The sequence below is a fragment of the Aspergillus flavus genome, chromosome 3 (assembly GCF_009017415.1).
Source record: "Aspergillus flavus chromosome 3, complete sequence".
NCBI classification, from domain to species: Eukaryota; Fungi; Ascomycota; class Eurotiomycetes; order Eurotiales; family Aspergillaceae; genus Aspergillus; species Aspergillus flavus.
This window is the reverse complement of record NC_092407.1, coordinates 528,580-555,726: the sequence shown is the minus strand read 5'-3', so window position 1 is coordinate 555,726 and position 27,147 is coordinate 528,580. Positions and strand designations below refer to the sequence as shown.

At 45.6% G+C, this 27,147-nt stretch overlaps 11 protein-coding genes and 4 non-coding genes across 15 annotated transcripts; 10 read left to right on the top strand and 5 right to left on the bottom strand.

Moving 5' to 3' along the window:
• The first annotated feature begins 205 nt into the window (after positions 1–205).
• F9C07_2087262 (putative transporter) lies at positions 206–2,087 on the top strand. Its single transcript, XM_041291543.2, has 3 exons — positions 206–577; positions 630–1,379; positions 1,430–2,087. The coding sequence occupies exons 1-3, from the start codon at positions 308–310 to the stop codon at positions 2,069–2,071; spliced, it is 1,662 nt and encodes a 553-aa protein (XP_041144037.2). The 5' UTR covers positions 206–307; the 3' UTR covers positions 2,072–2,087.
• A 748-nt stretch (positions 2,088–2,835) lies between these two features.
• F9C07_2281460 (ELO family) lies at positions 2,836–4,496 on the top strand. The gene is made up of 3 exons (XM_041291542.2): positions 2,836–3,467; positions 3,533–3,774; positions 3,836–4,496. The coding sequence occupies exons 1-3, from the start codon at positions 3,020–3,022 to the stop codon at positions 4,244–4,246; spliced, it is 1,101 nt and encodes a 366-aa protein (XP_041144036.1). The 5' UTR covers positions 2,836–3,019; the 3' UTR covers positions 4,247–4,496.
• Positions 4,497–5,339: 843 nt separating this feature from the next.
• Positions 5,340–7,501, top strand: F9C07_2281459 (cytochrome P450 monooxygenase). The gene is made up of 5 exons (XM_071510505.1): positions 5,340–5,620; positions 5,689–5,839; positions 5,899–6,362; positions 6,435–6,678; positions 6,747–7,501. Exons 1-5 carry the CDS (start codon positions 5,579–5,581, stop codon positions 7,415–7,417), a joined length of 1,572 nt encoding a protein of 523 aa, XP_071364805.1. The 5' UTR covers positions 5,340–5,578; the 3' UTR covers positions 7,418–7,501.
• Positions 7,502–8,083: 582 nt separating this feature from the next.
• F9C07_2148028 (uncharacterized protein) lies at positions 8,084–8,450 on the bottom strand. Its single transcript, XM_071509214.1, has one exon. It carries the CDS (start codon positions 8,387–8,389, stop codon positions 8,111–8,113), a length of 279 nt encoding a protein of 92 aa, XP_071364804.1. The 5' UTR covers positions 8,390–8,450; the 3' UTR covers positions 8,084–8,110.
• Positions 8,451–8,715: 265 nt separating this feature from the next.
• F9C07_2281458 (efflux pump antibiotic resistance protein) lies at positions 8,716–11,005 on the top strand. Its single transcript, XM_041291540.2, has 11 exons — positions 8,716–8,939; positions 8,995–9,104; positions 9,166–9,200; positions 9,249–9,493; positions 9,550–9,582; positions 9,636–9,722; positions 9,782–10,191; positions 10,241–10,352; positions 10,425–10,558; positions 10,618–10,690; positions 10,785–11,005. Exons 1-11 carry the CDS (start codon positions 8,791–8,793, stop codon positions 10,855–10,857), a joined length of 1,461 nt encoding a protein of 486 aa, XP_041144035.2. The 5' UTR covers positions 8,716–8,790; the 3' UTR covers positions 10,858–11,005.
• A 1,954-nt stretch (positions 11,006–12,959) lies between these two features.
• On the top strand, positions 12,960–14,757 carry F9C07_2067163 (vesicular amine transporter; the record flags this gene model as incomplete). Its single annotated transcript, XM_041291539.2, has 5 exons — positions 12,960–13,067; positions 13,134–13,154; positions 13,217–13,274; positions 13,344–13,403; positions 13,466–14,757. The coding sequence occupies 5 exons, from the start codon at positions 12,960–12,962 to the stop codon at positions 14,755–14,757; spliced, it is 1,539 nt and encodes a 512-aa protein (XP_041144034.2).
• Positions 14,758–15,121: 364 nt separating this feature from the next.
• On the top strand, positions 15,122–17,431 carry F9C07_2254031 (carboxylesterase type B; the record flags this gene model as incomplete). Its single annotated transcript, XM_071510098.1, has 4 exons — positions 15,122–15,306; positions 15,373–15,886; positions 15,954–16,295; positions 16,354–17,431. The coding sequence occupies 4 exons, from the start codon at positions 15,122–15,124 to the stop codon at positions 16,930–16,932; spliced, it is 1,620 nt and encodes a 539-aa protein (XP_071364803.1). The 3' UTR covers positions 16,933–17,431.
• Positions 17,432–17,441: 10 nt separating this feature from the next.
• On the top strand, positions 17,442–19,876 carry F9C07_4351 (putative dynamin; the record flags this gene model as incomplete). The annotated part of the gene is made up of 4 exons (XM_041291538.2): positions 17,442–17,819; positions 17,872–18,462; positions 18,515–19,305; positions 19,363–19,876. The coding sequence occupies 4 exons, from the start codon at positions 17,442–17,444 to the stop codon at positions 19,874–19,876; spliced, it is 2,274 nt and encodes a 757-aa protein (XP_041144033.2).
• A 113-nt stretch (positions 19,877–19,989) lies between these two features.
• Positions 19,990–20,063, bottom strand: F9C07_t95. The gene has a single exon. It is a non-coding gene; the product is annotated as a tRNA-Val (tRNA).
• An 810-nt stretch (positions 20,064–20,873) lies between these two features.
• F9C07_t94 lies at positions 20,874–20,947 on the bottom strand. Its single transcript has one exon. It is a non-coding gene; the product is annotated as a tRNA-Val (tRNA).
• A 741-nt stretch (positions 20,948–21,688) lies between these two features.
• On the top strand, positions 21,689–21,762 carry F9C07_t128. Its single transcript has one exon. It is a non-coding gene; the product is annotated as a tRNA-Val (tRNA).
• A 191-nt stretch (positions 21,763–21,953) lies between these two features.
• Positions 21,954–22,193, top strand: F9C07_4350 (uncharacterized protein; the record flags this gene model as incomplete). Its single annotated transcript, XM_071511211.1, has 1 exon — positions 21,954–22,193. One exon carries the CDS (start codon positions 21,954–21,956, stop codon positions 22,191–22,193), a length of 240 nt encoding a protein of 79 aa, XP_071364802.1.
• A 1,481-nt stretch (positions 22,194–23,674) lies between these two features.
• F9C07_t129 lies at positions 23,675–23,748 on the top strand. The gene has a single exon. It is a non-coding gene; the product is annotated as a tRNA-Val (tRNA).
• Positions 23,749–24,678: 930 nt separating this feature from the next.
• F9C07_4349 (uncharacterized protein) lies at positions 24,679–25,222 on the bottom strand (the record flags this gene model as incomplete). Its single annotated transcript, XM_071511210.1, has 2 exons — positions 24,679–24,803; positions 24,871–25,222. The coding sequence occupies 2 exons, from the start codon at positions 25,220–25,222 to the stop codon at positions 24,679–24,681; spliced, it is 477 nt and encodes a 158-aa protein (XP_071364801.1).
• Positions 25,223–25,604: 382 nt separating this feature from the next.
• On the bottom strand, positions 25,605–26,877 carry F9C07_4348 (uncharacterized protein; the record flags this gene model as incomplete). The annotated part of the gene is made up of 3 exons (XM_041291551.1): positions 25,605–26,299; positions 26,355–26,557; positions 26,612–26,877. The coding sequence occupies 3 exons, from the start codon at positions 26,875–26,877 to the stop codon at positions 25,605–25,607; spliced, it is 1,164 nt and encodes a 387-aa protein (XP_041144032.1).
• Positions 26,878–27,147: the final 270 nt, after the last annotated feature.

Sequence of the window (27,147 nt, the reverse complement as noted above, 5' to 3'; positions counted from 1 at the left end):
AACACCCACCGGTCCCAATAGCGCTCCTAAAAGTCCAGCTTTGGGAGAAAACGTATTAGAATATGTATTAGAAAAGTCTGATCCTCTACTTTGATGGTAGTGGTGGAGTATCATGCCGGAATGAGTAAAGCTAACTAGCATGACTTATCTCTGGATGGGTACGTCCTGAGACATGGATGTCGGCTTATTACTTCTACAGCTTCCCAAGCACTTTAGAACGAAGTAAATAATCGACGCTAATAAATGAGGATATCTAATTTTAAGTATTGCAAGCCCTATCCATACCATCATAGTCCATAGAACTGCAATGGCTTCTACAGACGCACCCCCACCTTACTCAATATACAACAGCACTCCAACTCATAAGACTGAGGCTTCATCTTTTGAGTGTATTGGCTCAGGAGGAGGCAACCTAGAATCACAAAGATGGGTTGTGCAGCCCGAGGACTCTAGTGGAGGAGAAGAAAATGAACCTTTGTGGAGACCAAGTTTTGTGGACTGGTTAAATATCCTCATGCTATTGTTGCTCTCCATGATGATTACTATAGATGGCACAATCTTGGTGTCCATATTACCGGTTTGTCAAATACTCTGCGTCAAGCTTTACACATTGTCTGACGAAGATGAAGTCCTTGACAGCGTCACTCAAGATGAGCGCAGCGGATGCATTTTGGTGTGGGACGGGATATCTACTTCCATGCGCTATTATGCAACCTTACTTCACTGCACTGTCCGGCTTCGTACAGCGGCGGTACCAAATGCTTCTGGCATTAGGGCTGTTCACTGTTGGGACTATAATATGCTGTCTCTCGAACAATTTCGCGCAAATAATTGCCGGTCGTGTGATCCAAGGAATCGGTGCAGGAGGTATAATGTCGGGAACGTTTATATTACTAGCAGACCTGATACCGCTCAAAGAGCGGCCTATGTATTGTGGTCTTCTTATTCTCTTTGGTGCAGTTGGAGCAGTGATAGGGCCCTTTCTTGGGGGTTTATTTATCGACCATCTGAACTGGCGGTGGGCGTTCTATATCAACTTCCCATTTCTTTTTGTCATTTTCGGACAGCTAATTTTCTTACCTCTGCCCCCAAAGCAAACATGGGATTCTACCCATCGGCTTAAGTCTATCGATTGGGGTGGTGGCATACTATTTCTCGCAAGCGCAGGAAGCTTCCTTATCGGTATAAGCTGGGGTGGCGTTCAATATCCATGGAACAGCTGGAAAACTTATGTTCCAATTGTTCTGGGTGGTCTGGGGCTTATAGCGAATCTGTTCTGGGAACGATATATGACCTCTAACCCGATTCTCCATATCCACCTGTTCAGAAGCATCCGGTCAATTGCGGCCTATATGTTAGTCTTTCTCTATGGGTTTCTGGTAGGTATCTGTGTTATTGCAATATCAAGTCCGTTCACTAATAATATCAGAGCTTGGGCGAGCTATATTGCATCCCAATCTACTTTCAATCGGCCAAGCTCCGCAGTGCGACCAGCGCCAGTATAACCTTAATTCCTATTACAGCTGCAATTCTTCCAGCAGCAGCTGTTACAGGGATTTTAATCACAAGGTTTGGCTATATTCACTGGCCACTGTGGCTGTCTTGGATAATCACAGCTATAGCGACCGGGTGCCTTATCTCATGGGATACAAGTACAACTACAGTGCAATGGGTTTTCAACCTTATAGCTGTTGGTGTCGGCCAGGGGATCACTTTGTCTTCGCTGAATTCATGTGTGCAAGTACTGGCAGACCCAAAAGACACAAGCCATGCCTTCGCGATGTACGCCTTTATCCGTACTGTGGGAATGTGCGTTGGAGTGCCAGTGGGCGGTACGATATTCAGCAATAGGTTGAAATATCATGCTCACAACCTGGGACTCCCTGATGCGATAGGACGGAATGTGGAGGGAGGTATTGAAGCATTCAAAAATATGACGGCTACTGCAGAGCAGGTGGAGGCTTTCAAACTTGCATATGCTAGGGCATTCCGCAACGTGGCCGAAGTTCTGACAGGACTTGCTGTACTGGGTCTCATTATTTCCATGTTTGTGCGACGTGTCAGGCTGTAACTTAAGTCTAATAGCATGAAGGAAACTTGAGCTCAGGTTTTCGAAGTCCCCGTTGATGGAGGTCGATATCTTTTGTCTCTGGTAAAGACTAGTTATTACCATGCCGGCCACTGTATCTAATCTATTAATATAACCACAAGTTTCCAATCATTTGTAGTTTTTATCATGATGTTGTTTTTCTTCGCTCAATGCCCAAAGGATCCAATATCACAAGAAAAATTAAGAAAAAATAGAAAAAGAAGGAGGCATGTTCATCAGGATTAGAAATACCCCACCGGACCAACCATAAATCATTTCCTTAAGGAAGAAAAACTCTGATGAAAATGTGTCAAGTTCCAAAATTCCAATGATGCATCCGTATAAAGGATCAAAACCACGGGTCTATATTGGTGGGTTGCTGAAGTCAAGACAACCAAGGAACGCCTAATATTGGATATCATGTAGCTCGGAAGACTTTTCCAGTTTACATACTCCGTACTTATTATTGAACAGAATCCGTGGCGCCCATGAGTGCGATCTAAGTGGAGATGATGTGGGGTGGTGGTGGAGGAGGAGGAGGAGGAGGAGAGAAATTGGTAGCACAAGAACAGCAAGATACTACTGTACTCCGTACTTTGAGGTGTTAATACCAATAGAAAGCTAAAAGTTAGTTCCCCTAGACAAATATTCCCTCAGTTTTGGCAGGGAGACTGACACTAGCTGATCAACATTCCGCAACAGCCCCGCCAAGATGGATGTAACTTCCTTCTGCATGCGTCGATATCATCATTCAAGACTACTAGACACTTAACCAAATAAAAAAAGAGAGAAAGAGAAAAAGAATACACTAAAATAACCATTTTTTTCAATACACTATATCGGAGGTATTAATAGTATAAAACATGGTGTAAATCCTCGTGGATCGCCTGGGAGGTATCACCTATTCCAATTTAGCCGTCACACGCTGCCATGCCCATCCAACATCTTTCAACTCATCTTAAATTGCCAGCTCTAGAAGTGTGGTCAATTCCTCCAAGCGATCCTCGGACCGCGATATTACACCACACCGAAAAACATTCGACTCTAGGTGTGCCGTTTAAACTAAACCATGATCTTCTGAACCTCACTCTCGATGTCAGGTTCCCCATAACAGCTGCCGCTGTATACATGGCGGCCATTGCGTTTCTCAATGGGGTAAACCGCAGACGACACAACAAACCATGGAAATTCAGCCAAACACACTTCTTCAGAGTGCTGGTCATCCTGCATAACTCCTTTCTGGCAATATTCTCCGCATGGGTGCTTATTGGAGCATGCCAGGCTGTATGGCGCGCCTGGCCGGCTTGGGGAGATTCGAACTATGGAGCTCACTTGGCACGTGCAATGTGTCAAACAGATATTTTGGTCCAACCGCCAGGTGAGATACTCTTGGTTACAGAGCACTGCGTGTGTATATTGGATATTGACCGCATATTAAACTAGTCCCGATGTATGAAAACACTCTCTGGGACCAAGGAATTGGGTATATTGGATGGCTCATGTACCTATCAAAGTTCTATGAGGTAGTTGATACCTTAATCATCCTTGCTAAGGGAAAGGAGAGTTCGACTTTACAAACTTATCACCATGCCGGAGTTATGATTTGCGCATGGTCTGGGATCAGATATAAGTGCCCAGCTGCGATAGTTGGTGTGTTTCTCAACTCCGGTGTACACACTCTGATGGTAGGGGCACTCTTAAAGTCCAATATTAAGAAATGTCATTAACAGCTGCTTCCCCTTCCAGTACACGTACTTCGCTCTGGCCGCGGCTGCCATACCAGTCGCTATTCGTGTCAAACGTGCTCTCACGTCTATTCAGATCATTCAGTTTATACTTGGTCTTGGGCTCTCCTGTAGCTATCTCTTTGCTGCGTACGATGTTGTGTTGTCTGAGCATAATGATATCGAGAACAGCAGACCAGCAGGTTTCTCCTCTCAAATGGAAAATGTCCAGTTCACAACCAAAACACCCGCGACACTAACTACAAATGTTGGGTCGCAAGGAATGGCCACTTATACTACAACGCACTGCATACCTGACAGCGGAAAGGCTTTTGCTATCCTGCTCTCTTCTGCCTACCTATTACCCCTTACATATCTGTTCGGCCGGTTTTTCGTTCGGACATATTTGACACAGCACAAGAAAGCAACATAAGGCATCATCAACATCGACTGCGAAATGAGAAACGTACATCCTTTTGTACCGCTTACGATTGCGTACTGAAGTCGAGTTGAGGAACATGTCATTGCCGTCGTTATGGGTTACTACAGTCAGTCACTATCAAAAGTTGTTGTTTAAGGCTGTTCTAGAGCCAAAACCTGTTGGTCTGAATTGTTTTCATTTCAATTCTCTTTTTATAGATCAATAGCTTTAGAAAATGATTATATCATAGAAGGCTACAGGGAAATTTTTGGTTTAAAACACCGAGCTTGACGTAAAACTGTAGACCTATTAGAAACCGAACCATCTTGTTAAGAGAAGCGTGGCAATGATAGACTTCTTCAATCTTCGAGTAGAGAGATGTCCCCGGATTAATAACTTGTGATCAGGGGGCTTCTCATCATGCAGGTTGGAGGACTACGCTCGCGTGTGTCTGTTCTGGTTGCCATTCAGGTAAGAGAGGTCACTGTTACAAAGTTTGACCAGAAAAGGACTGCTATGTTTAGAAGTTGGAATAAACTTCCAGGGACCGAATCTAACATTCGAACGAAAATGGAAACCCTTTTTCAACGTACGTCACGATATTCGAAAATGTCGACCGAGCACGGATCTCTACTATACGTATCGTTGCATTGATGGTTGGAATGTAGATCACAGCAGATCTTGGATTCAGATCCACCCCGAGGCTTGTTCTGATACCCACAGTCATTCAAAATTTCTCTCAATCGCTATGCCTGTTTACGGAACAGTGTCGTTGATGGAATTATGGACCCTCTTCCTATTGCGTTCTCCTGTCCACTTGAGAATGACTCTTCATCTTTCTTTCCTCATCTCCCACCACCCCACCTATTTTTCTTTTCTTTTCTTTTCTTTTTTTTGTCCTTCCTTCTTTTTTTTCTTTCTTATTTTTTAACTTCACGATAGGGTAAAAAAAGGCTGCATCCGGCAATCTTTTCGTGGCTAGATAAAAGATGGGGTCCCAGTTCAGAGGGTGAGGATTTAGTGGCTGGGGGGTCAGGGTAGATGTGACCCCCAGTGACCCCCAGTCACTAAGTCCTGTCCCAGAACGCGCACCCCATAAAAGATAAAAGGGTCAATGTCCTGAAGTCACGACTACGCAAATGCTCCATAAGGTCTCCATTTCAAATGCTACCACAGGAAATACGTGTATGCTTTAGGACACGAAAGGCCAACATCTATTTTAAAAAATCGGAGTTCGCAAACTATGCAAACGAAGGTGTTTGGTGAGATATTTTTGTTAGCATCAACTAGGATATCAAGCTTCATACAACAAGAGCTTCGGTTGGCAAGCTATCCAGTGCCACAATGATCTTACTCTTGTGTACTAGTCTTTTGGTTGTTTCCTATGTTCGTAACAGCGTCTACCCTTCATGCTATCTGCGCTTGGCTAACCGACAGCCATCAACCTCCTCTAGCTTGTCTCACTTATCGTGTATCGGATATATTTTCACCCATTGTCCAAGATCCCTGGGCCACTACTACCAAAGATAACTGACTGGTACCCCGCCTGGTGTGTATGGAGAGGTTCTTCCCATACCGCACTTTGGGAAGGACATCGGAGATATGGTGAGCTTCTCGATATGACTTCCAGCTATGTTGTTATCCCTAGCTAAATCCCAATGCAGGAAGTATCGGTAGATGTGGCCCTAATTCAGTATCCGTGTGCTCTCAGACGGGGCTGATGGAAATATATTCAACAAAGGCCAACGTGTGTAAGGATGAGTCTTACGTGGTGATGAGTGTCGGAAGCCATGCGCCCAATACATTTAGCTTCATAGACAAAAAGACACATGCCTTCAGGCGGAAGATTCTCTTCCAAGCTTTTACAGACAATGCGCTGAATGGGGTGCAGGATCAAATTCTGTCCCACATAAGTGAGTTTTGTGCCATGCTCAATCCTCCTCCTTCCAACGGAGCAGGCCAAAGCTCTGTCTGGGGACCTAGTGTGGACATCGCACCCTTATGTGACTACCTTGCATTTGATGTCATTAGCGACCTCAGCTATGGTCGAAGCTTTGGCATGCTAAAAAGCGATAGATATCGCTATGTACCGAAGTTAACCAGAAGGTTAGCTCGTCGAAATGCAACGGTAAGCTATACATCGTCTGGAACAAGAACGCAGTATCTTGGCACTAACAGTCAAATAACATCGACTATACAGTGCATGACCCAATCAAAGCTGTGGCGCTATAAGCTCGATCGCTTATTCTTCGCTGGCTTCTTAAAGGCCTTGAGGGATTTTGGTCTTTGGATTCGTCACCAGGGCAAGGAAAGGATTCGTCTAGGGAATAATGGCCCTCGGAAAGATTGCTTCCACTATTTACTCAATGGATCAGATCCCAAGACCGGCCAAGGATTAACGGAGAGGGAATTAAGAGTTGAATTGTTGCTCTTAATCGTTGCGGGTATGTTAATCCTGATTCTAACCCCTTGGTGGAGACTCCCACCGGCATAGAGCTAATGAACACCATAGGGTCAGATACCGTCGCCACCAGCCTGAGTGCGGTTCTCTTTAACCTCGCGCATAACCAGCAAGCCCTGCAAAAGGCCACAGCGGAGATTCGCTCATGCTTCGAACGGGAGGAAGATATTCGCTTGGGCACTCGGTTGAAATCGTGTAGCTATCTACATGCATGCATATCAGAGTCCTTGCGCATTTCACCCGCAGTCTCAAACATGCCTCCTCGCCGTGTATTACCTGGAGGCATAACGGTAGACGGGTATTATATACCAGAAGGAACTATAATCGGGACACCAATCTATGCCCTGCACCATAATGAGGAATACTTTCCGAGACCATTCAAATATGAGCCGGAACGCTGGTTAGAGAATGAGGCCAATGGCGAAAATCCGTCCACGGATGATGGCCTCAAGCGAGCACGGGCGGCATTTTGTCCCTTTAGTATAGGGCCAAGATCGTGCGTGGCTAAGAACCTGGCGTGGGCCGAGCTCACTCTTACACTCGCTCGTGTACTATTCTCGTACGACGTCCGACTGCCGCCTGATCATTGTGAGGTTGAACCAGATTGTTGCAGCTCGGTGCCTAGGGATCAGAGTCCTGAGTATAAGCTGCGCACATGGATTGTGTCCGCGAGAGAAGGTCCATCGCTACAATTTCGTCCTAGAAATGTTAAGGTACCATAGATGTCGCCCTGAAACTATCCATTCCTCAATGTATAGTGCTCCTATAAACTTACGGAGAAACAAAATTGATATATAAATGCTTCCTTTATTTATTAGATAGCTGAATGAACAATCGTCTTTCACACATCTAACCTCCAAAGCCCTGTCAATAACAAAAAGTAAGCAAGACTCCTATCAATGCGGTAGATGTGTCTTCCAAGATTCCAACATATGCACGATGCTAATTTGTGAAACCATAGATAAATAGGTCGATTATCCCATCAGTATAAGAGAACACTCGACCCTAGTTGAAAAATATTTAAATCTCCAGGAAAAACTGATCTAAATACAATCAAGTCTACTATATTACCAAGATCGGTGATGTCTGTTTTGGCCCCATGAGTTGCACCAATTTATTCTACGCCTCTATATACATATTGGTACCCACTAGATAGTCCTAGAACACTCTACAGAAAATAAAAGAAAGGTCAAAAGTCTCCATGATACTATTATACCACGTAGTTTATTAATGAACTATCACAGATATAGTATATTTCATTGCCGTCATTTGAGACATCTTCACCTGTTCCAGACTGACAACCACCCAACCCCGAATCCGAGAGCTTTTTGCCAATCAGGAAAATAGGGCTTTCATTACTGGCTTCCGAATCACTTTTCTTTAACTCGACGATTTTAGGACCCCGCAAGAGTAGCTTATATAGCACCGTTCTTCCCCTCCAAGTTAGCACAGATTAAATGTGGCGGTTTCAATCCGCCGGGGTTGCTGGTGAATCTCGTTATATGCCAGCCCGGTAGCTCGTAAATAGTCCATGTCCTCTCAGCCAAAGAAATATGTGTGTTCAAGTAGTAGCTCTTATCGAACGAGATATCAGGCCAATATGCATACAAAACAAGGGCAGTGGCTGGCATGGTTTTATGGTATGGGGACCTTCTTGCTAGCATTGGGTAACATGAGAAAAGGCATTCCCCCATCAACCTTGGCTATATCAGATTTTTATCTACAATCTCTTGTTTGTGTCTTGATTACACTCGGGGTTACAGAGGGAAACGGACATATTGAAATTTCTAAGCCATAAGGCCGTACTAAAGATTTAGTGGATTGGGGGCCAAACACCTAGTCTAGAATGACACCAGTAGGTGTAGATTCCTTGATTGCAGATGAAAGGATTCTTCAATAGTGTCTCAGTGTGTCCGTTGGTCTCCACAGGCCTAAGTCCTATGGAGTCTAGACTCTGGACAAGGATATAGCGGATTTAACTGTCGGATTCCCGAATGCTTAGTTCTAGCATTGGTCGTCGCTCCACGATATATCAACACCATACACCCACTACCTGCTCTTATTCTAGGGAAGGGTTACAGTGGCTTTGGCAAAGATGAGTAAACCAGATCCTGAGAAGAGTGTCAACCATGAGGAGGAATTCCTGGTGGAATGGTCAAAAGATGACCCTTCCAACCCTCGCAACTTGAGTCCGGCACGGCGATGGCTTATCGTGCTGATCGTATCGATGGGATCTCTCTGTGTGTATGTGCTGGACCGATGTTCTCTTCGAGAAACCCTAGTCCTAACATAACTGTAGGACATGCACTTCATCGATATACACTACCACGTACCATCAGATGACGAAAGAATTCGGTTGTTCGACACTAGTAGCAACTGTGGGTGTTGCAATATTCGTTTGGGGCCTAGGTAGGCTTGATCTACTTTTCTTAGGTACCTAAAGATATTCGCTAATGGAAATAAATGTTAGCTGTTGGCCCATTGGTCCTGGGGCCTCTTTCCGAGGTTGGTTATATTGTGATATGTTTGCTGCTGTAGCTAACACATAGCCAGCTTTACGGTCGACGGATAATTTATTTGACTTCATTCACGCTCTTCCTGATATGGCTGATTCCATGCGCCGTGGCAACAAACATCCAGACTATGATTATTGCGAGGTTCTTCAATGGCCTGTCGGGCAGTGCCTTCCTTAGTGTGGCAGGTGGAACGGTTGGTGATGTCTTTCATCGTCACGAGTTGGCAGCTCCAATGATGCTTTACACAGCTAGTCCTTTCGTGGGACCAGAGCTAGGGCCTTTGTGAGTGCTGGCTGCTAGCTTCCATGAAGCTTCTTTTCCACTAACTTGAAGGCTAGGATTGGTGGTTTTATCAATGATTTCAGTCACTGGTACGCACATCCCCAATCCATGGACACCTTAGATTTATTTAACGTATTACTAGGCGCTGGACATTCTATGTTCTTCTGATGTGGGCTGGTACTCTACTCGCTCTTATATTCTTCCTGGTACCTGAGACTTTTCATCCAGTGTAAGTCTGACAAAAACCATACGAGAAAATTTCACATCCCGCTAATAGGCTTTACACAGATTACTAGGGCGGAAGGCAAAGGAAATGCGCAGGGCGACCGGCGATAATAGATGGCAAACCAAGAGACAAGCCGTCCACCGGCCTTTATCCCAAATGATCCTGCAGTCCATCTACAGACCTCTAATGCTGCTCGCTCTAGAGCCCATGTGTTTGAACCTCTGCATATTTTCCGCGATTCTCCTGGGTATTATTTACCTTTTCTTCGGGGCTTTCGACCAAGTCTTCACCAATGTCTATGGAATGACGTTATGGCAATGCGGCTGTTGTTTTCTCGGTATGTTCGTTGGAATGATGCTTGCCGTGATGAGTGATCCAATATGGCGCCGAGTCTATGCCAGACTGGAAAGCAAACATAGACAACGAACAGACAATACAGAGAAGTTTCTCCCCGAATGGCGCTTGCCGCCTGGTAAGTATCAATAATATTTCCTTAGAAATACATACTGACTGATTTCCAGCTATCGCCGGGGCCCCAGCGGTTACAATTGGTTTATTCATCTTTGCTTGGACAATATACCCCGATGTCCATTGGATTGCGCCGATCATCGGAAGCGCCCTGTTCGGCTTTGGGTAAGCTTACAAACACTATCTATGCTGGTGTGCTGTCGTATATGGAGCTCAACTAACGTTCCATCCTGTTAGCACCGTTCTGATATTCTCTGGTATTTTCACATTTCTGGTTGAGGCATATCCCACTTATGCAGCCAGCGCATTGGCAGCGAATAGCTTTGCGCGATGCATTCTAGGTGGTGCATTCCCACTCTTCGGGGTTCAAAGTACGTTCACAATATCTTTCCTCATTAGTCAAGTATCAGACGATTGACGAAATCTACAGTGTATGACCGTCTTGGATACCACTGGGCAACTACGTTACTAGCCTTCCTAACGCTCATCATGGCTCCGTTTCCGTAAGTAACCTCTTCATTAGCAACTTATAGTTTCCATTCGGGGGTAGCATGGTCATATGTTGGAATGAGTGTGGACTAACCATCATGGTCATAGATATATCTTTTTCTATTACGGCCCTCGGATACGACAGAAAAGTCAGTTCGCGAAGCGCTCCTCAAGCGCGTAGAAACAGCAATGGTCTATTTGGCTACAATATAGCTTTCCATAAATTATCTGAAGCTGTACATATTTCATAGAGGTTTGCCTAGCGAATAATCAGACTTTTGTGGATATGATCTCGTGCTGGCTTCATTACATGAAGCTACTTATTCGATAGCCATCCTTTGTATAATTTTGAGTTAAATATTGATATAATTAATACTACTACATGTGAAATAACATCTTTAATATGTTAAGTACACGAGAATTCACTAAGCTTACAAACAAGACGAACTTATTATCACCGTCACTGTGAAGGTGGCCCGCCGGGGGAGTATGTGCCTTCGGAGTAAGCACAACCTCACAATTCACCACTATAGAGGAATAATAAATTCGTCAACTAGGGAGGTAGTCCAGTTTTGGGGGTGAAGTTGAAACTGAGTAGGTAATATCAGTGGTGAGGTGAAACAATCAGAAGTAGGGCTGAATAATGGCGAATCTACGGAGACTTGTCCTTCTGTTCAACATTATAAATAGCCCAGATAGGTTCAAAACAGAAAGTAAGAAGTTGGAGCGTCCACACTGAAACATATATCCTGGATTCTTAGACCCATACCCTTTGACAGATAACTTGACAGTCGTTCTTGAAGTTGGAGCATCATATCTGCGCCGCGACTGGCCATCGATGTGAGAGGATGGTCGGAAACTCTGGGCGCAACTTTCCAGAAATGTATCACAATAAATCTCAACCAAGAGAACCACTTAGTTAGTGAGCCCTAAAAGCTAGGCAAAGTGGGTTATGCTATTCCCTCTCGAAAACTCCTTTCCCCTGTCGTAGCTCCCTGCGAATAACAAATGATAGTTGGCTAACAGTTCTGCTGTGACAGTTTAAACTTGATATGATGGCGAGCTGGGTAGACCGTCCCTCGGTCATATACCAAAATGAAGCTATTTCTCAACTAACCAAGTGGACTGAACTAGTATTAATGCAGTCGACGGATGTTGTTTTTTCAATGATTCAGGAGAGAAAATAGTCACAGGAAGCACTATTACACTCACCACATCCGACCCAGTCAGAGTTCCATTGGCAAGTTTTGATTTGCTTGAAGTGGCCAGGCGCCTTGCCGGTGTCGTTTCTATGAGTGCCTTATGGTTTACTCAGTGACCAGGATTCCCGCTTGGAGGGTCATAACGGCGATATAAGACCTGTGTCAGTACCGAGGCGTGTCCTAGGTTGGATTCCCTCACTAAATACACCGTCACCGTAGGCATTGAGCATCGAGGCCGAAGAATCTCCAATGACCTCCGCAAATCAGTCACCACAGAAATTTGTGACTGCTGGGCAGGAAGTAACGAATACTACACGAAGTGGCTAAACCCATGAACATGGCGGCGTCATGATTGAATCTACAGAGTAGTATGATCATATCTCTTTCAACCTTTCGTGGTTTGATATTTATGATATCGAAATCAAGATATATTTAGTATGGAGTGGGCGGCCTTTTTGCCCCCCTTCGATGAGATAATGCCATTTTGATACGATATGGGCGACTTTGACAAAAACCAATTTGCTTATTGAATTGACGATTTCTTGATAGCTAAAGGCATACCCAGGGAACCTAACAGTGTGGAAACTAGATCATATTTCTATCTATATTCGGACTTCGGGGGCATAGGCATGCAACTAACAATACAGTATGAATCCTCGCCTAAGGATACTCTGATTGTATCTCTCGGTCACACCATCCCATCCTTTTCGTACATATTCTCGTATAAGTGGCTGGAGTAGCTGCGTGTCCTTGGTGAGTAGCTAGTTAGCAATTTGAAGCGCTCACAGAGCATTTGTAAGGTTTAAAGAAGACAATTAATACATTCCGTACACTAGTATTATATCTAACGGGGCCCGCGGATCCCGAGGCCGAAGGAATATTTTGAACCGCCTTTCCCTTGACCTTTCCTCCTGAATAAAACACCGAGACAAGTTCTTATCAGATCCTTGGCCTTTCTTAACTTCCTGCCTAACTGTTTCAGATGTTCCCATTATAATTTTATTTCGATCGCTGTATGACGTCATAGGAAAGCGAGATCAAGTCTGCTTTCCGGTATAATCAACGTGGTACTCCTACAAAAATGCGCCTATGGCCGTCTGGTGACGGGACATCGGAGCCACCGGTGTTCCTGGAATGGAGATCATCGAAGTCTTTCATTATCTTTGTGGTGGTGTTTGCAGTTTTCACGGTACGACTATCGATCATGCCATATCAAACAAACTCAAACGGAATATGCTAATAAGGACGATCATAGGACATCTTGCTATATGGACTAGTAAGTAATATGATCAGTTTGTATGACCTTGAATATCAGATGGTCTCTGACATGTTTCATAGATAGTTCCTGTGACCCCAACTGCTCTTCATGAGAGAGTTGGCCTATCGGAAGATAATGGTATGTTAGTTTCTTTGCCTACTTTGTGATAACCGTTCAAGGCGAACTAATAGTTACGCCGCATTTTAGAGCAGAGCTGGACATCTATCTTGCTGGCTCTCTACGGAGCAGCTCTGCTGGCGTTCTCACGTAAGTACTATTCTGGTTCCAACACCATGAAACATCATTCTGACAAGCATGTCAAATGTCAGCTATTGCTGGATACATAGCCGATCGAATTGAGTCACGATGGTGGCCTCTAATAATCGGCTTGATTGCCTTGGGTGCCGCTACAGCGTTGCTTTGTGTCGGTACCCATATCGGTCTTTGGATCGCTGGCCGCCTGTTCCAGGGAGCATCGGCGGCAGTTGTCTGGACAGTAGGATGTGCACTCCTAGTCGATACAGTTGGTAAGGACGAGCTTGGACAAGCGTTAGGTTATATCGGCATGGGGATGACCCTTGGAGTAATGGGAGGTCCCCTCCTCGGCGGTGTTATTTACGAACACGGAGGGTATTATGCTGTTTTTGCGTTGGCTTTCGCGTTGATTGGATTGGACATCTTGTTCCGGATTATCATGATTGAGAAGAAGTATGCCGCAAAATGGCTCCCTCCTGCAGAGGTATCCTCCGATGGCGAGAATTTGAATAACGAAGCTGCCTCTCAAGGCACCACAGAGTCCGCGGGCCCCTCTACACGGAAAAGCGATCACAATCGAGAAGGGCACCCACAGACCGTAGCACCTGCATTGTCAGAAAGCTCACAAATCATCGAGAAATCAAATGACCAAGGTCTCAACAAGTGCAATCACTCGACAACCACGGGGCCCCACCCAGCGAGGGCCATACTCACTCTACTAGCGTCGCATCGCATGCTAGTCACTATATGGACATATTTTATCCTCTCGCTCGCCCTGACCTCACTTGACAGTGTGCTTCCCCTTTATGTGCAAGACACTTTTCACTGGGGGCAGACAGGCCAGGGATTAATCTTCGTCCCTCTATCCATCCCGCACCTCATAGACCCCATAGTGGGATTCCTCAACGACAAATTCCCGAATGCACGTCGCTACCTTGCAGCAGGCGCACTGTTCGCCACTGTCCCAGTCATTGTCTGTTTTCGATTCGTCACGGAGGACTCGATGAGACAAAAAGTACTGCTTTGCGCCCTACTAGCGCTTCTGGGGGCCTGTCTAGCTTTCCTCATGCCCCCCATCCTGGTGGAAGCCTCATATGTTGTACAAGAGAAAGAAGAGAAGAATCCCAATATATTTGGTAAGGGAGGAGCCATGGCTCTTTCATATGGAATTTTGAATGCCGCCTTTGCCGCGGGCAGTATAGTCGGGCCATTTTTTGCGGGCTTCATTCGAGAAAGTGCCGGTTGGGCGACGATGTCGTGGGCCCTTGCACTATTGACGGGCGTGTCGGCCGTACCAGTGCTGCTGTTCTTGGGTGGATTCTTTTTCAAAAGCCAGAAGAATGTGGAGCCTCGGTCTGCTGCGTGATTCGCGAGGGCTGGTCATATATATAGGGGATATATCATCGTAGTACAGTACATACTTTAGATCAAAGCTCGCTGCTTAGATTAATATTGTACCATACTCTAATTCGATATGTGAATTTTGAGTAGATCCTTAAAACAAGATAAAAGCCTTCTCATCCGTCCTCATCAGCCGAGCACGAAAGATCCTCCACAGGCCAACTCTCAGCGGTGGGACTCCCCGCAACGGCCCCACATGCTATGATGATGACCATCGGCAATACATTGAAGGCTATCAGCCGGGACTGAGGGAATACAAAAGAGTGGGGGGTCGGATCATATCAGAAGATCACTGGCATCGCAATCATCTTCTTCAGCCATCACGAACCATGAGCGCGCCGCAAGTTTCTCATCAAACCCTAAACGCAGAGTTCAAGGGCACTGCGCGCAAGATTGGGGAGACTGATATCCACCAATTCCGAGGAATTAAATATGCCAATATTCCCGCCAGGTTTGAGCGTGCCGAACCTGTAGATAACTTCAATGGAGCATCTGTCGATGCCACTCAATACGGGTATGTGCACTTTTTGTTGCCATCGAAGTTTTTGAGTTCATGGGTAATTGTTAATGTATGAGGCAGACCGAGATGCCCTCAGGCAGCTGTAGACGTGCGCCATTTGTTGCGGATTCCTGAAGATTTCGAGATTCTGGATGAGCCTGAGGACGAATTCGAATGTCTTAATCTGGACATCACATGTCCGCCTTTGTCAGCCAATTCGGCGCCCCTTCCCGTTTTGATCTGGATTCATGGTACAGACTTGATGACATTGACCTCAGCGTTCGGACACTCACGGCTGACTATCATCCAGGTGGTTCTCAAGTTGTCACCTTCTGTTCGGGAGCATCCAAGATCTGCGGTCAGTAATCTGAGTCTGCAATGCTATCTAATGTCCAGTATTGACTTGGTCACAGATCCCGCCAAGATTGTGGCTGATTCGATTGAGGCCAAACAGCCCATTATTGTTGTTTCTATCAATTATCGACTCAACATCTTCAGCTTCGGAGATGGAAAAGAGAGGAACCTCGCACTGAAGGACCAGAGGCTGGGGATTGATTGGGTGCGGAAGAATATCGCCGCTTTTGGGGGCAATCCGGTATGTGTCAAGTCGTAGTAGATCTTGCTCATGGTCGATCTTATACTAAGTTCGCAATTGCTTCTAGGACAATATCACTCTCTCCGGTGAAAGTGCAGGTGCTGTTTATGTTCATGCACATCTGGTCACTGGCCCCCCTGTAAAGAGAGCAGTTTTAGCATCTGGATCCCTTTACCTCTCGTCTCCGTTGCCCGTGGAGCGCGGCAACGGACTTATACAGGCCTTACAGACGAAGGTGAAGGAGCTTGGGCAGCCATCTCTTCGTGAGGCCTCCGTCTCTACTCTCGTACAAGCACTAAAGGAGTGCAACGTGAACACGATGTGGATCCAGGAGGAGCCAGAGCTTGAGAATTGGGAAACGAAGCCGGAACAGGTCGACGAGCTTATGATAGGTGACACAGAATATGAGGTGCGTTTGATAGATATTCTATTCCAGCCGTTGGATGTACCTTCCTAACCATGTTTAGTCCGTCATCTGGAGAAACGGAGTAGAAACACTGGACGGGGAGACGATTACTGCTGCCTTTGAACAAGAGAAGGAATGGGGTACCAAACTGCGAAAGCTGTACCAAGTGGTCGCCGACCGCCCTACAGCCTGTAAGCTGGGTGCCTTAGATCTGGTCAATGACATTCGCTATACGCTCCCTGTTGAGGTCATTTCTGAAAAGCTTGCGGCAGCCAACAAGAGAGTGTATAGGTATGTGTTTGACCAAGCCAACCCATGGCAAGCTTCCAGCCGCGCTCATCATGCTGTTGACCTTCTCTATCTCTTCGCGGGTGTTGATTTGTCCTTTAACCCCACTGCGGAAATCGTGGGTCAAGAGACAAGAAAACGTTGGATTCGGTTCGTCAGTGGCAGTAGCCCCTGGTCTTCAGAGCGAAGATTCGCCTTCGGACCAGTTGGGGACTGCAAAGAAATATCGGAGGCGCAGTTTGCGGGTCGGAGACGAGTAAATCATCTCAAGGTGTTGAAAGAGGCTGGAGTTGGTGCATATATGCCTATCGCTACTGCCCTAACAGCAGGGAAGATTAGTCTCTTGAATTGAGAAAAGAAAGAACCAACAACAAAGGCATTGATACGTAATTGGGCTTGTGAGGAATACAGCATCACTCGTGGTGATGCTTTCTTAGAGTGCTAATGACATTTTGGCTGTTAGTGCGGACTCCTACAATGGAATGATAGGGTCTAGAGATGTGTGCAGGCGCCCGATACCAAAAATATTCATTTGATAGCAGGGAGGGATTTTTGCAGCCTTGTGCTGTTGGGTGCTGTTTGTTGCGCAGGCAACTTGCGTCAATCAGTGCCCGCCGATTCATTCACCATCTTCCCATTGCCAATCATTTTGAGGCCGACTGTTTGCACTGCTTTCGTTTGAACTTCCCAATAGACATAAATTAATGCTTTAACCCAACCTCCTATTGACAGCTCAACAACTCAGCCTTTTCCCTTCCATTTCCTGTTCCATCAAATTCTGTTTCCTGTCTTTCAGCCCTCTGCTTGTATACTTTCAATCAAAACATACACTTTGCAGATTGGCTCTAAATCCTTCTCATCATGGAGAAAGAGGCGTCCGAAAACTCAATGCTAGCCGACCCAGCACTACTGGATAAGATCGACAAATTGTTCGCCTGCAACGTGGGTCAGCACATTGCTCTCCCACAACTAGTAGTTGTGGGCGATCAGTCCAGTGGAAAGTCCTCGGTCCTTGAAGGCCTTACCCAGCTCCCCTTTCCACGCGATAGCGGACTTTGCACTCGGTTCGCCACACAAATTATTTTTCGCAGAGATAGAGGCTTATCGACTCGCAAAGTCAGTGCCTCTATCATCCCAGCTTCCGACTCAGATCCCGACCGCCCTGCTAGACTTAGAGCATGGCACACTGAGAGCATCGGCAGCTTGGAGCCAAGTCACTTTTCCACAGTCATGCAAGAAGTAAGCTAGCAGTTTTGAGCTCATCCTAAGCCTTAAGCTAACTCTATAAAAGGTCCACGAATTTATGGGAGTCGCTGGAAACTGTGCTCTGTCGACATTCTCTAAAGATGTCCTCTGCTTGGAGATCAGCGGGCCAGAAGAGGATCATCTGAGTGTGATCGACGTGCCTGGAATCTTCAAAAATACTACTCCGGGGCTAACTTCTAAATCTGATATTGCTGTGGTCAGAGATATGGTGGAAACATACATGAAGAACCCTCGGTCTATCATGCTTACTGTGGTTCCTGCCAACGTTGATATCGCTACTCAGGAAATCATCGAGATGGCCCGCGAGTATGATGCAGAAGGGGAGAGGAGCATTGGAGTTCTCACAAAGCCAGACTTGGTAGATAGGGGAGCTGAAGATAAGGTCCTTGACCTTGTTGCGGGGAACAAGTTATTTCTTCGGCATGGTTGGATAGTAGTCCGCAACTTAAACCAACAAGAGCTGACGGACAGGGAGACTGACCGTGATGAGGCAGAAGAGGCTTTCAGTCGGCAGGCACCTTGGAGCACTATTGCTAAAGATAAGTTTGGCATCAAGTCCTTGAGATCTCGTCTCCAAGAAATTGTTACTGAGAATGCACGACGGGAGTTTCCTTTGGTATATCTTACTTGCACTCTCAATTAAAGGATCCATACTAATTTATAACTAGGTCCGGTCGGAAATCAGCAAGAGGCTGAAGGAAGCCAAGAGCTTCTTAAAGGCTCTTGGTAACGAGAGAGAGACGCCAGAACAGCAAGCAGGTTTTCTGTTAGACATTATGAACAAATTCCAAGAAATCACTTCCCAAGCGCTGAGCACGAACTACGGAGAGAATGATATCTTCGACGAACATATGGACCTTCGACTTGCCACTAGGATTGTCACCCGAGACACGGCATTTGCCAAAGATCTTGAGCGATATGGCCATGAGTACAACTTTGATACTAGTGGCACAGAGAGTCCGGATTCATCTAACACAAAGTCTACGACAGCGCCTTCAGACGATTCGGGGGATATGAACGAATTCCTCACTCGAAAGACCGGTAGCATACCAGAGCTTGAGGATGTCGTTACCCAGCAGACCTGGGAATCTTTTCCTTCTGACAGTGATATCTACGAGTGGCTTAAGGAGCTATACCAATCATCTCGTGGTTTCGAGATTGGCACGTTCAGCGCGTCGTTGCTTGCTACTAGTATGAAAAAGCAATCAGCAAAATGGCCTGACTTTGCTAAGGGGTACATCAGTGATGTGATTACAATTGTCCATGGATTTATCGTTAAGGCACTAGAGATTGCCTGTGTGGACAAACGCGTATTCAACCACCTTCTTTCAATCATGATGGACAATCTTTTGGACAAGTACCAGCGTGCCCTGACACAAGTCGACTTTCTGCTCCATGTGGAACGTAACCAGGCACCCAAGACACTCAATCACTATTTCAATGAAAATCTCCAAAGATTGTACGTTGGTTCGGACATGGCTTATGTATACAAATGCATCTACTGACACGTCTTTAGCCGCCAGGAACGCCAGTGTTCTAAGCTTAAAAGTAAAGTCATCAACAACAGCTATGGTGGAGAGGTCATTCGACTGGAAGACCTTACTGTGCTAAATCACATGAGCAACACTGAATACACCGTTCACGATATTCATGATATTCTCGAGTCTTATTATAAGGTAGCTCGGAAACGATTCGTGGACAACATTTGCATGCAGGCAGCAGACTATCATCTCGTCACTGGGCCAGAGACCCCATTCAAGCTTTTCTCGTCCTCTTTGGTCAACAGACTGTCTAGGGATGAGCTTAAGGACATAGCTGGCGAGGATGCGTCCACTGTACGTCAACGAATTAACCTGAAGAAGACAATCAGGGAGCTCGAAGAGGGTAGGAGGATACTGCTGCTTGGGCGAACAGCGCAGCAAACTGAAGGGCAACTTCTGGAGATAGGAAAGCTAAAGGTCCGGCATTTGAATAATCTTAGATTAGAGCTCAGCTGGTATCGAATAAGAAGGCAACTTTTCGGTCATTAATTCAGACGTAAAGTACCCACCCACACACTACCTTCAGTATTTGATGACAGCAAAAAGCAAAGGGGGGATTCTCATCATAGAACAACTTTGGATGTATGAAAAGCAAAAAGCAATGACCAGACTGGGGCTCGATCCCAGGACCTTATCGGTGTTAACGATACGTGATAACCAACTACACCATCCGGCCAATTGATGGATTTTGCAACCAGTATTTAACAATATGAGGCAAGGTCTAGGTTTAGCCGCGACTAACCTCAAAAGTGCTATCAGTGGACTAGGGCTTATGTATGTACTCAGTAGGCTTATGTCCTTGCACATCCATGGATTGAGAATCAAGCTATGTAGCAATCATGAATGATAGGATAACCTTGTATAGAATTCTCATATGGAAGGCGGTCTACTCCCGGTACGGGTCGTAGAGGTACTAGGGCTGTTCCGCATAAAGTGGTGCTCCAAGTCAGGGCGTTGTATACGAGTCCGACCAGGGTACCAATGAAGACAACATTGACAACATCTTCACTATGAGAGAAACTCTGCTAAATTGTTTTGACTCTCTAACATGTATGTGTCATAGGGTCTGTTGGTGCGTCAATGTCAGAGAAGCGCTGCGGTATCAGTACTTCGTCGTAGATATCCATGAATACCACCGGCGCGCCGGGGAGGAAATTGACTAAAGTACGGAGTATAGGAAGATGTATGCTGCTTCTTAAGAATGCGTAGATAGTGGTTATCAACAACGTATATGCGGGGGGTGAGGAGTCAAGGAAATTTATGCGACATCAGCCTTCAGGAAGTGGTATAGACAAAGGATAAGACCTCGCATATGGAAGATGCCGAGCTGGAAAGTCATGGTATGTTGCGATAGATGGAGGCTGGGCCAGACAAGCCCTAGGTTCGGCGTACGAGGGGACTTCAAAGTAGTACGATCAAGCAAGGAAAAAAAGAGAATAACTTGCTTTCGTTCCAAGCTGACTTGGGAAGTACAAAAGCAAAAAGATGACCAGACTGGGGCTCGATCCCAGGACCTTATCGGTGTTAACGATACGTGATAACCAACTACACCATCCGGCCAACTGATGAATTTATATAGCTGGTATTTGACAATATAAGGCTGAACAAGATGGCAGCTGTTTACTCTGGGATATTTGCTTCTCCTGAGGAGAACGGAGTAGGTTAGACATGTAACTATGCAACGTCGAGTCTCCGCGAAGGGTAAGTATCCAAGCCATCACTCAATCAGTGGATAACGCCTTGTAATCGCTAGACAATATGGAGATGTCAGTCACTTATTGTGCGTCCCGAAACTTTGAGTATCGTGAAACTCAATGGCCATATCAGGTCGACGGAGTATGTGTGTGATTGATTGGTCGGTCTAACAGGGTATTGTTGTATACTTTTCGCTAGGGCGAGCTATATGGATACCACTCTTGGACATAAACTTAAGATCTATGGGCCATCATGTATCAAGTTCATGGCATTGATAGCATAGCCGAGGGAACCCAGGGTGGGGATTGTAATGTGCTAGTCGAAAGTACGATAAATATATTTCTGGCACACCCCTAGCCGTGCCGCTGGACAGGGAAAGCCATAACAGCGTGGGAGACTCTGTGTAATGCGTGATTGAAATACTTGTTAGCAGTTGTTTCGGATAGCCTTGTTTATATCAAAATATAAATTAACCAGGGTTGGTAGGCCAATACAGCACTAACATTCAATGGTGTAGTATATAAGTGGTCTTCTACTGGAGGATGGTGCGTACAGGTCCAATGCCTGGCTGATAGTGCAAAAAAAGCACAAAGAATTCTATCAATCGGCCGGATGGTGTAGTTGGTTATCACGTATCGTTAACACCGATAAGGTCCTGGGATCGAGCCCCAGTCTGGTCATTGTCTTTTTAATTGTTTTTTTCGAGGCTCATCACGTCCTGTCTTACCTTTTCGTTTTGGCTGGGATAAAGGACTACCCGAGAGACACAGCGAAGCCAGTCTCGTAAAGCATCACACCGTACTAACTACACCCGAAAAAATTCAACACGGTGTTATGGCTCTGCGATGCCTTGACCGTGTTAAATTCTATTATGGAAGATGAAGACTATAAATTAGAGAAACTACCATGGCGGCTGCAGCACGTCTTGCTACGACAGAACAATGACAAATTGCTACATAGTGTGAACGTTGACGAGAGCCTTAAGGGGACTCCTGAGAAATATGTCAGCAAGGACGAAGATTATTGGGACTCTGATCCCCATGACACGGAGGGAAAAGAGGTGCCTTGGCATTTACTCAAGCAGTATATTAAGTACATTCGAAGCCATTAGCGATATTGTCAAAGCCTTAGATATTAATGAACTCTTGTAGGTACTGCAGTCGATTGTGCAGTGTAGACGGAGTTTGTTGAACACTACACCTAACCCAGCGGAAACCTTAATTCGTCGGGTGTGTGCATCTATGAGCACTCCACCGCGCTCCATCCTGCTTCTCTCTTTGGCTATGTGCGGATGGCAGAGCTCTTAGACCTGCGAGAAGATCCAGCTAAATAATAATACGGGTTGTCAAGCATTGTACTGGGCATGCAGGAAAGGACGCACGAAGATGGCCTAGAAATTGTGCGAACACGCATCTGACATCAAGATTGTTGAATATGGACAAGCTCCAGAGTTGGCTTTCTTGCATGAAGCGTATCTTATTAAGCATGACGCTCAACTCAACGTAATTGACGAGCAACCTGGAACACCCCTTCTTTTTGCGGTGTTCAACGAGACCCTTCGTAATTCACAGAATACTAGGACAATGAGAGGGGTTTGAAACCAATATTGGGATCCTCTAAATCGAGAGTCCTTAGTGGTATATGGCCCGCATTCAACAATGGCTCCTTGGACAGTAAAATGATGTTTAAATCGGACAACAAGCATCAGCAATTATCGAAAGGAAGAACCGTAAGGCTCGAAAGAGAATGGAAAATCGATTCAAGAAGAGTTTCCCACAAGGCTATCCGACACTTTAGCCTTATCCTGGATTCCATACCCCTCACTACTTATGTGCTGGGAGCGGGTGTATGCTTTTGACCAATTCAAGGTGAAAATTTACTAATGGCCAGATCGAGCCTCGAAATTCTAGATCGTAACCGGCGCTGTTCTTGGTTTCGTGACAAAGAAGAATAGAAACTTTGATTTCTTTTGACCACCTAGGGCTTAGGATACTCTGCTCTAGCACGTGGATAGTTGTGGCGACCTGCAATGCAGGTTTTAAGCTCAGGTGTACGACTGATAAAGTTGTATGCCCATTTCTCCCCTACAGTAGTAGGGGGAGAAGTAGTATCACGCTTTGAAAGCAGGATATTGGCCATCTCTCGTACCTGTGCAAGCCGAGGAGGTGCTCCATGTTTATTCAGTGATAGGACCCATTTTTTAAGCGATTCCTCTTCACTAGCAGTCAATTTATGACTATTGGCACGAGTCTCGCCTCTAAAAGAGGCTCCTTTTAGGCGACCACGTAAAGTAGAACAAGGTATATCAAAAATCTGAGCTGCCTTTTTAGCAGAACTAATTTCATTGCTTTTTATAGCAGATATAGCCAGTAGGATTCTGCGTTCCTGCTCAATGCGTAATTTTGGTGATTTAGGCATTTTTGGTAGTATGACTGGTGTTAATCATCAAGAAAGTGAGGCGAGTTGAAAATGAGTGTGGTGGTTGTGCGGCTCGCTTACCGATTACATTTGCTGCCGCAAGATGGATGGTAATCCCCTTAAATATTAACTTTTGCTTTTGTAACCAAAAGTCAAGACTTTTATCAGACAATTGGCCGGATGGTGTAGTTGGTTATCACGTATCGTTAACACCGATAAGGTCCTGGGATCGAGCCCCAGTCTGGTCATTGCTTTTTGCACTTGCACTATATATCCAGATCCTATCCAGTATCTGGAAACTCTTTCTTCCCCCTCCTTTCCTTTTTTATCTCTTTGCTTAATATAGTTTATTCTCACCTATTAATTTAGCCACACACCTTCTACCGAGTGAGTGCCTCGATTTCTAAAGCGCCGGATACTGGTTCTGATATAGACCTTTCTCCCATTGTATCTAATTTCATTGCCGGGACTGGGACGACTTCAAAAAGTCTGGGTATCAGATAACCCACTGTTCCTGTTAGACATCTAATACCTGGTGAACATACGTTGATAGGTAGACGCCTCGAGTGGAAATTTTAGAGGCTCTGTCAGGGTTCTGATCACACAGTGGTCTGAATAAACAGTACTTACTGGAAACCACGAATATCTGCTCTACCTATTTCAAGAGCATGCTTCAACAAGTCAAACCATATATCAAGCCAGAATTCTTATATGTCAACAACTGTGTAGCAATGCAGTATCAGCCAGAACGAAGCATTATGTCATAACCAAGCGAATTCTGCCTTCTCGCATGACAGCTACATATGGAGTCAACCATGGATCTACCATGTGTCACATAGCAGTGAACTTTGAAATCCTCTTCACTCTGATGTCCTTCAAGTTGCGAGTTTCCCAATATACGGCCCGAATAGCACATCGCAAAAGACTCTATCATGTCCCCATCTACGGAAACACTACCCCAATATGACCTCGAGAGAGGTCAGGGTGTTGAGATCGGACTCTCCCAAATCAATAATGCAAACCTCTGCCCCCCCGCCGCTATATTTAAAAAGATGTCCGGTTCTACATAGCCCGCCTTCGTACAAGAGTCAGGACCAAGGAGAGCTCGAAGCACAGACAGGTAAGCTCAAGAGCTACAAGAATCACATGGGCAGTGTTCATGTACATGCATGATCAAATTAATCTTTGTCACCAGATCCGCAGGAGCCCCAGTCCTCGAGATGCTCTAATATGAGGGAAATACCAAGAAAAGTCGTGGCCGGAGCCCGCAAAGTCGGGGACCAGACTGTCAAGACCACTGGTGCTATTCTCCGCACAGTATTCTCGGTATTTAAACAAGTTTTGAAATGCATAGCCACCGGAATATTCACGGCAGGGATAGTGATTATCAAGGCGATATGGTTCCTCATAAAGTGGATAGCTATCATCATCTATTGTGTTCTTGTTGGTGCTGTTGTGGCCGCGGTCCCTCTTGGGTTTCTTGGGGGGATTGGATATTTCATTTACTGGGCTGTCTCGTACCAATGGGTTTGGATTGTGGACGCCACAATCCCTGACCAGAACTGCACCTGGTATTTTAACGGTTTCAATGGACCCGAAAGCCTTGCCTACCACTGGCTTTGGGTTACATACAAAAGCTTTGTTATCCACGAAGGTTGGTATCACATTACGCTTCACCCGAATGGTGAAGCAAAGGCCTTTTCGGTCTATCTTTACCCACATTGCCCGACTTGATTCGAGGGACTGAATGGATTAGAATGGATGAGTTTGTTTGTGTTTGCTTGCGTCTGTGGCTTTGAGGGATACTCTCTGCTGATCGGAATTCGCTTGAAAATCTAAGCTTCACTATTTGCTTTGTGTCGCTGTTTGCTCACTAAAAATGACAGATTTTTCCAGAAATGGCTTTATCTAGATATCTGTGATTATTAGATCCTATTTCTTTTTTTACCTCTTGAGAGATTTGAAGCTGAGTATATATTGCAGTGAGAAGTGCAGAGAAGATGAGCATTGTAGATATTCGGCAGATACGCTGTGACTTCCAAAGGCCAGCAGAGTCCATTCCAGCTGACACAAAGAGCCATGTTTGTCTAAGCAAAGCTTAATCTTACTCAGTATCATTGGGCATGGCTCCTCCAACATGGAGAAAAATGCTCTTCAAAACCTCAGCAGACTGAACTAAACTGTCGTGCTCCAGTTGTGTAAAGGTCCTCGACTCGAAATCAAGCGCGTCCTTGAATTCCCTCGTATCACGCGCCCAACACTCCTCCACATAATATTGACCAGCTTTCCCAATCATCGAGTCGTTCCCCGCGAAATACGCCCTTACCTTCAGCTTTTCCTGTCCTGTCCGTCTATGCCTCCTTCCTTCAAGATCTACCAACTCTTTCACATAGGCTTCGTAGTTTTCGCACTTTCCCCAAGTGTTTGAACTATCAGATCCCTTCCGCAAGCACTGTAAAGCCTCACTGTTGGCACCGACAGTGCTTTCCTCGAACATGAACTGGAATATCAGACTATCGATCTCGGCCTGCACATCTCGAGAGAGTCCGTACTCATACTCAATCTGTCGTCGGTTCCTCTCTAACTCCGTATAGTTTTCTCCACCGCTACTGAATCCAGAGCCGGAGGAGATGACATTTGAGGTCTTCGTGATAGCAGCCTCACTCGATGTAAAAGCCGGACCCGCTTTCAAAAGGAGGAACTTTGGAATCAGATTCCAAACGTTGAAGGCTTTTACTGGTACATATTGGGCCATTTGCATGGACGTGACGTGGGAATGAGAGGGGTCAACCCAAGGCGCTATCTTTTTCAGTACTTAGAGCGAAAAGAATACCAATGGAGGTGAAAGAATTACCTAAAAAAGCGACGAACGGCCTCTCCGGATGGAGAAGCTCACGACAATAAAACAGGGTATTCAAGAGGTAGATGGTCCCCGCACAATGTGAGACTAGCGCTACATGTTCGATTTCTAGATGCGCCAGGAGACGGGGCACTAGTTCGATCCAGATGGAGAGTCGTTGGTCTAGCGGGACGTCGGTGGAGTTGCCCATTCCAGGCCTGTTTTGGATGGTTAATATTGAAGAAGATTAAGGATGTTGTGGATGGACCAACCGATCGACAACCAAGACACGCACGCCTAGTTTCTCCGCGATTGCATGTATAAATACTCCAAGATACCTGGTAGCGAACATGCCCGGCATAAAGAGGATGGTTTGAGGATTCGGATTCGCCGAGCTGGGAGTGGATCCGATATCCGCATAGGTGAAGGTGAGGCTATCATGATCCGCCGTGGCGGGGAGTGTGTAGCGACGGTGGAAACGAGAGTTGGAGATGTAGCGAAGGGCAATGGCGCGCGGGGAATTAGAGTCTGCAGACATGATTGTTCTTGTGTTTTTTTTTTTGGAGATATTAGATATCAGTTAATGATGATGTTCAAGGTTGATCGAAGGAACAATCGCGATTTTCAGGTTTGTGTTAATGCAGTTGCCTTGCTAGTGGCTTGACCTGCTGACAGGCTTGTAACACATTTTAATAAGGCTGCTTACTGAAGGAACCGCCTTTGATATGGGGCTAATCTTATTATCGACGTGAGCTTTTGGTTATATTATAAAATATAAGGTATCTTGAATCAAACTGCTAACAGTACA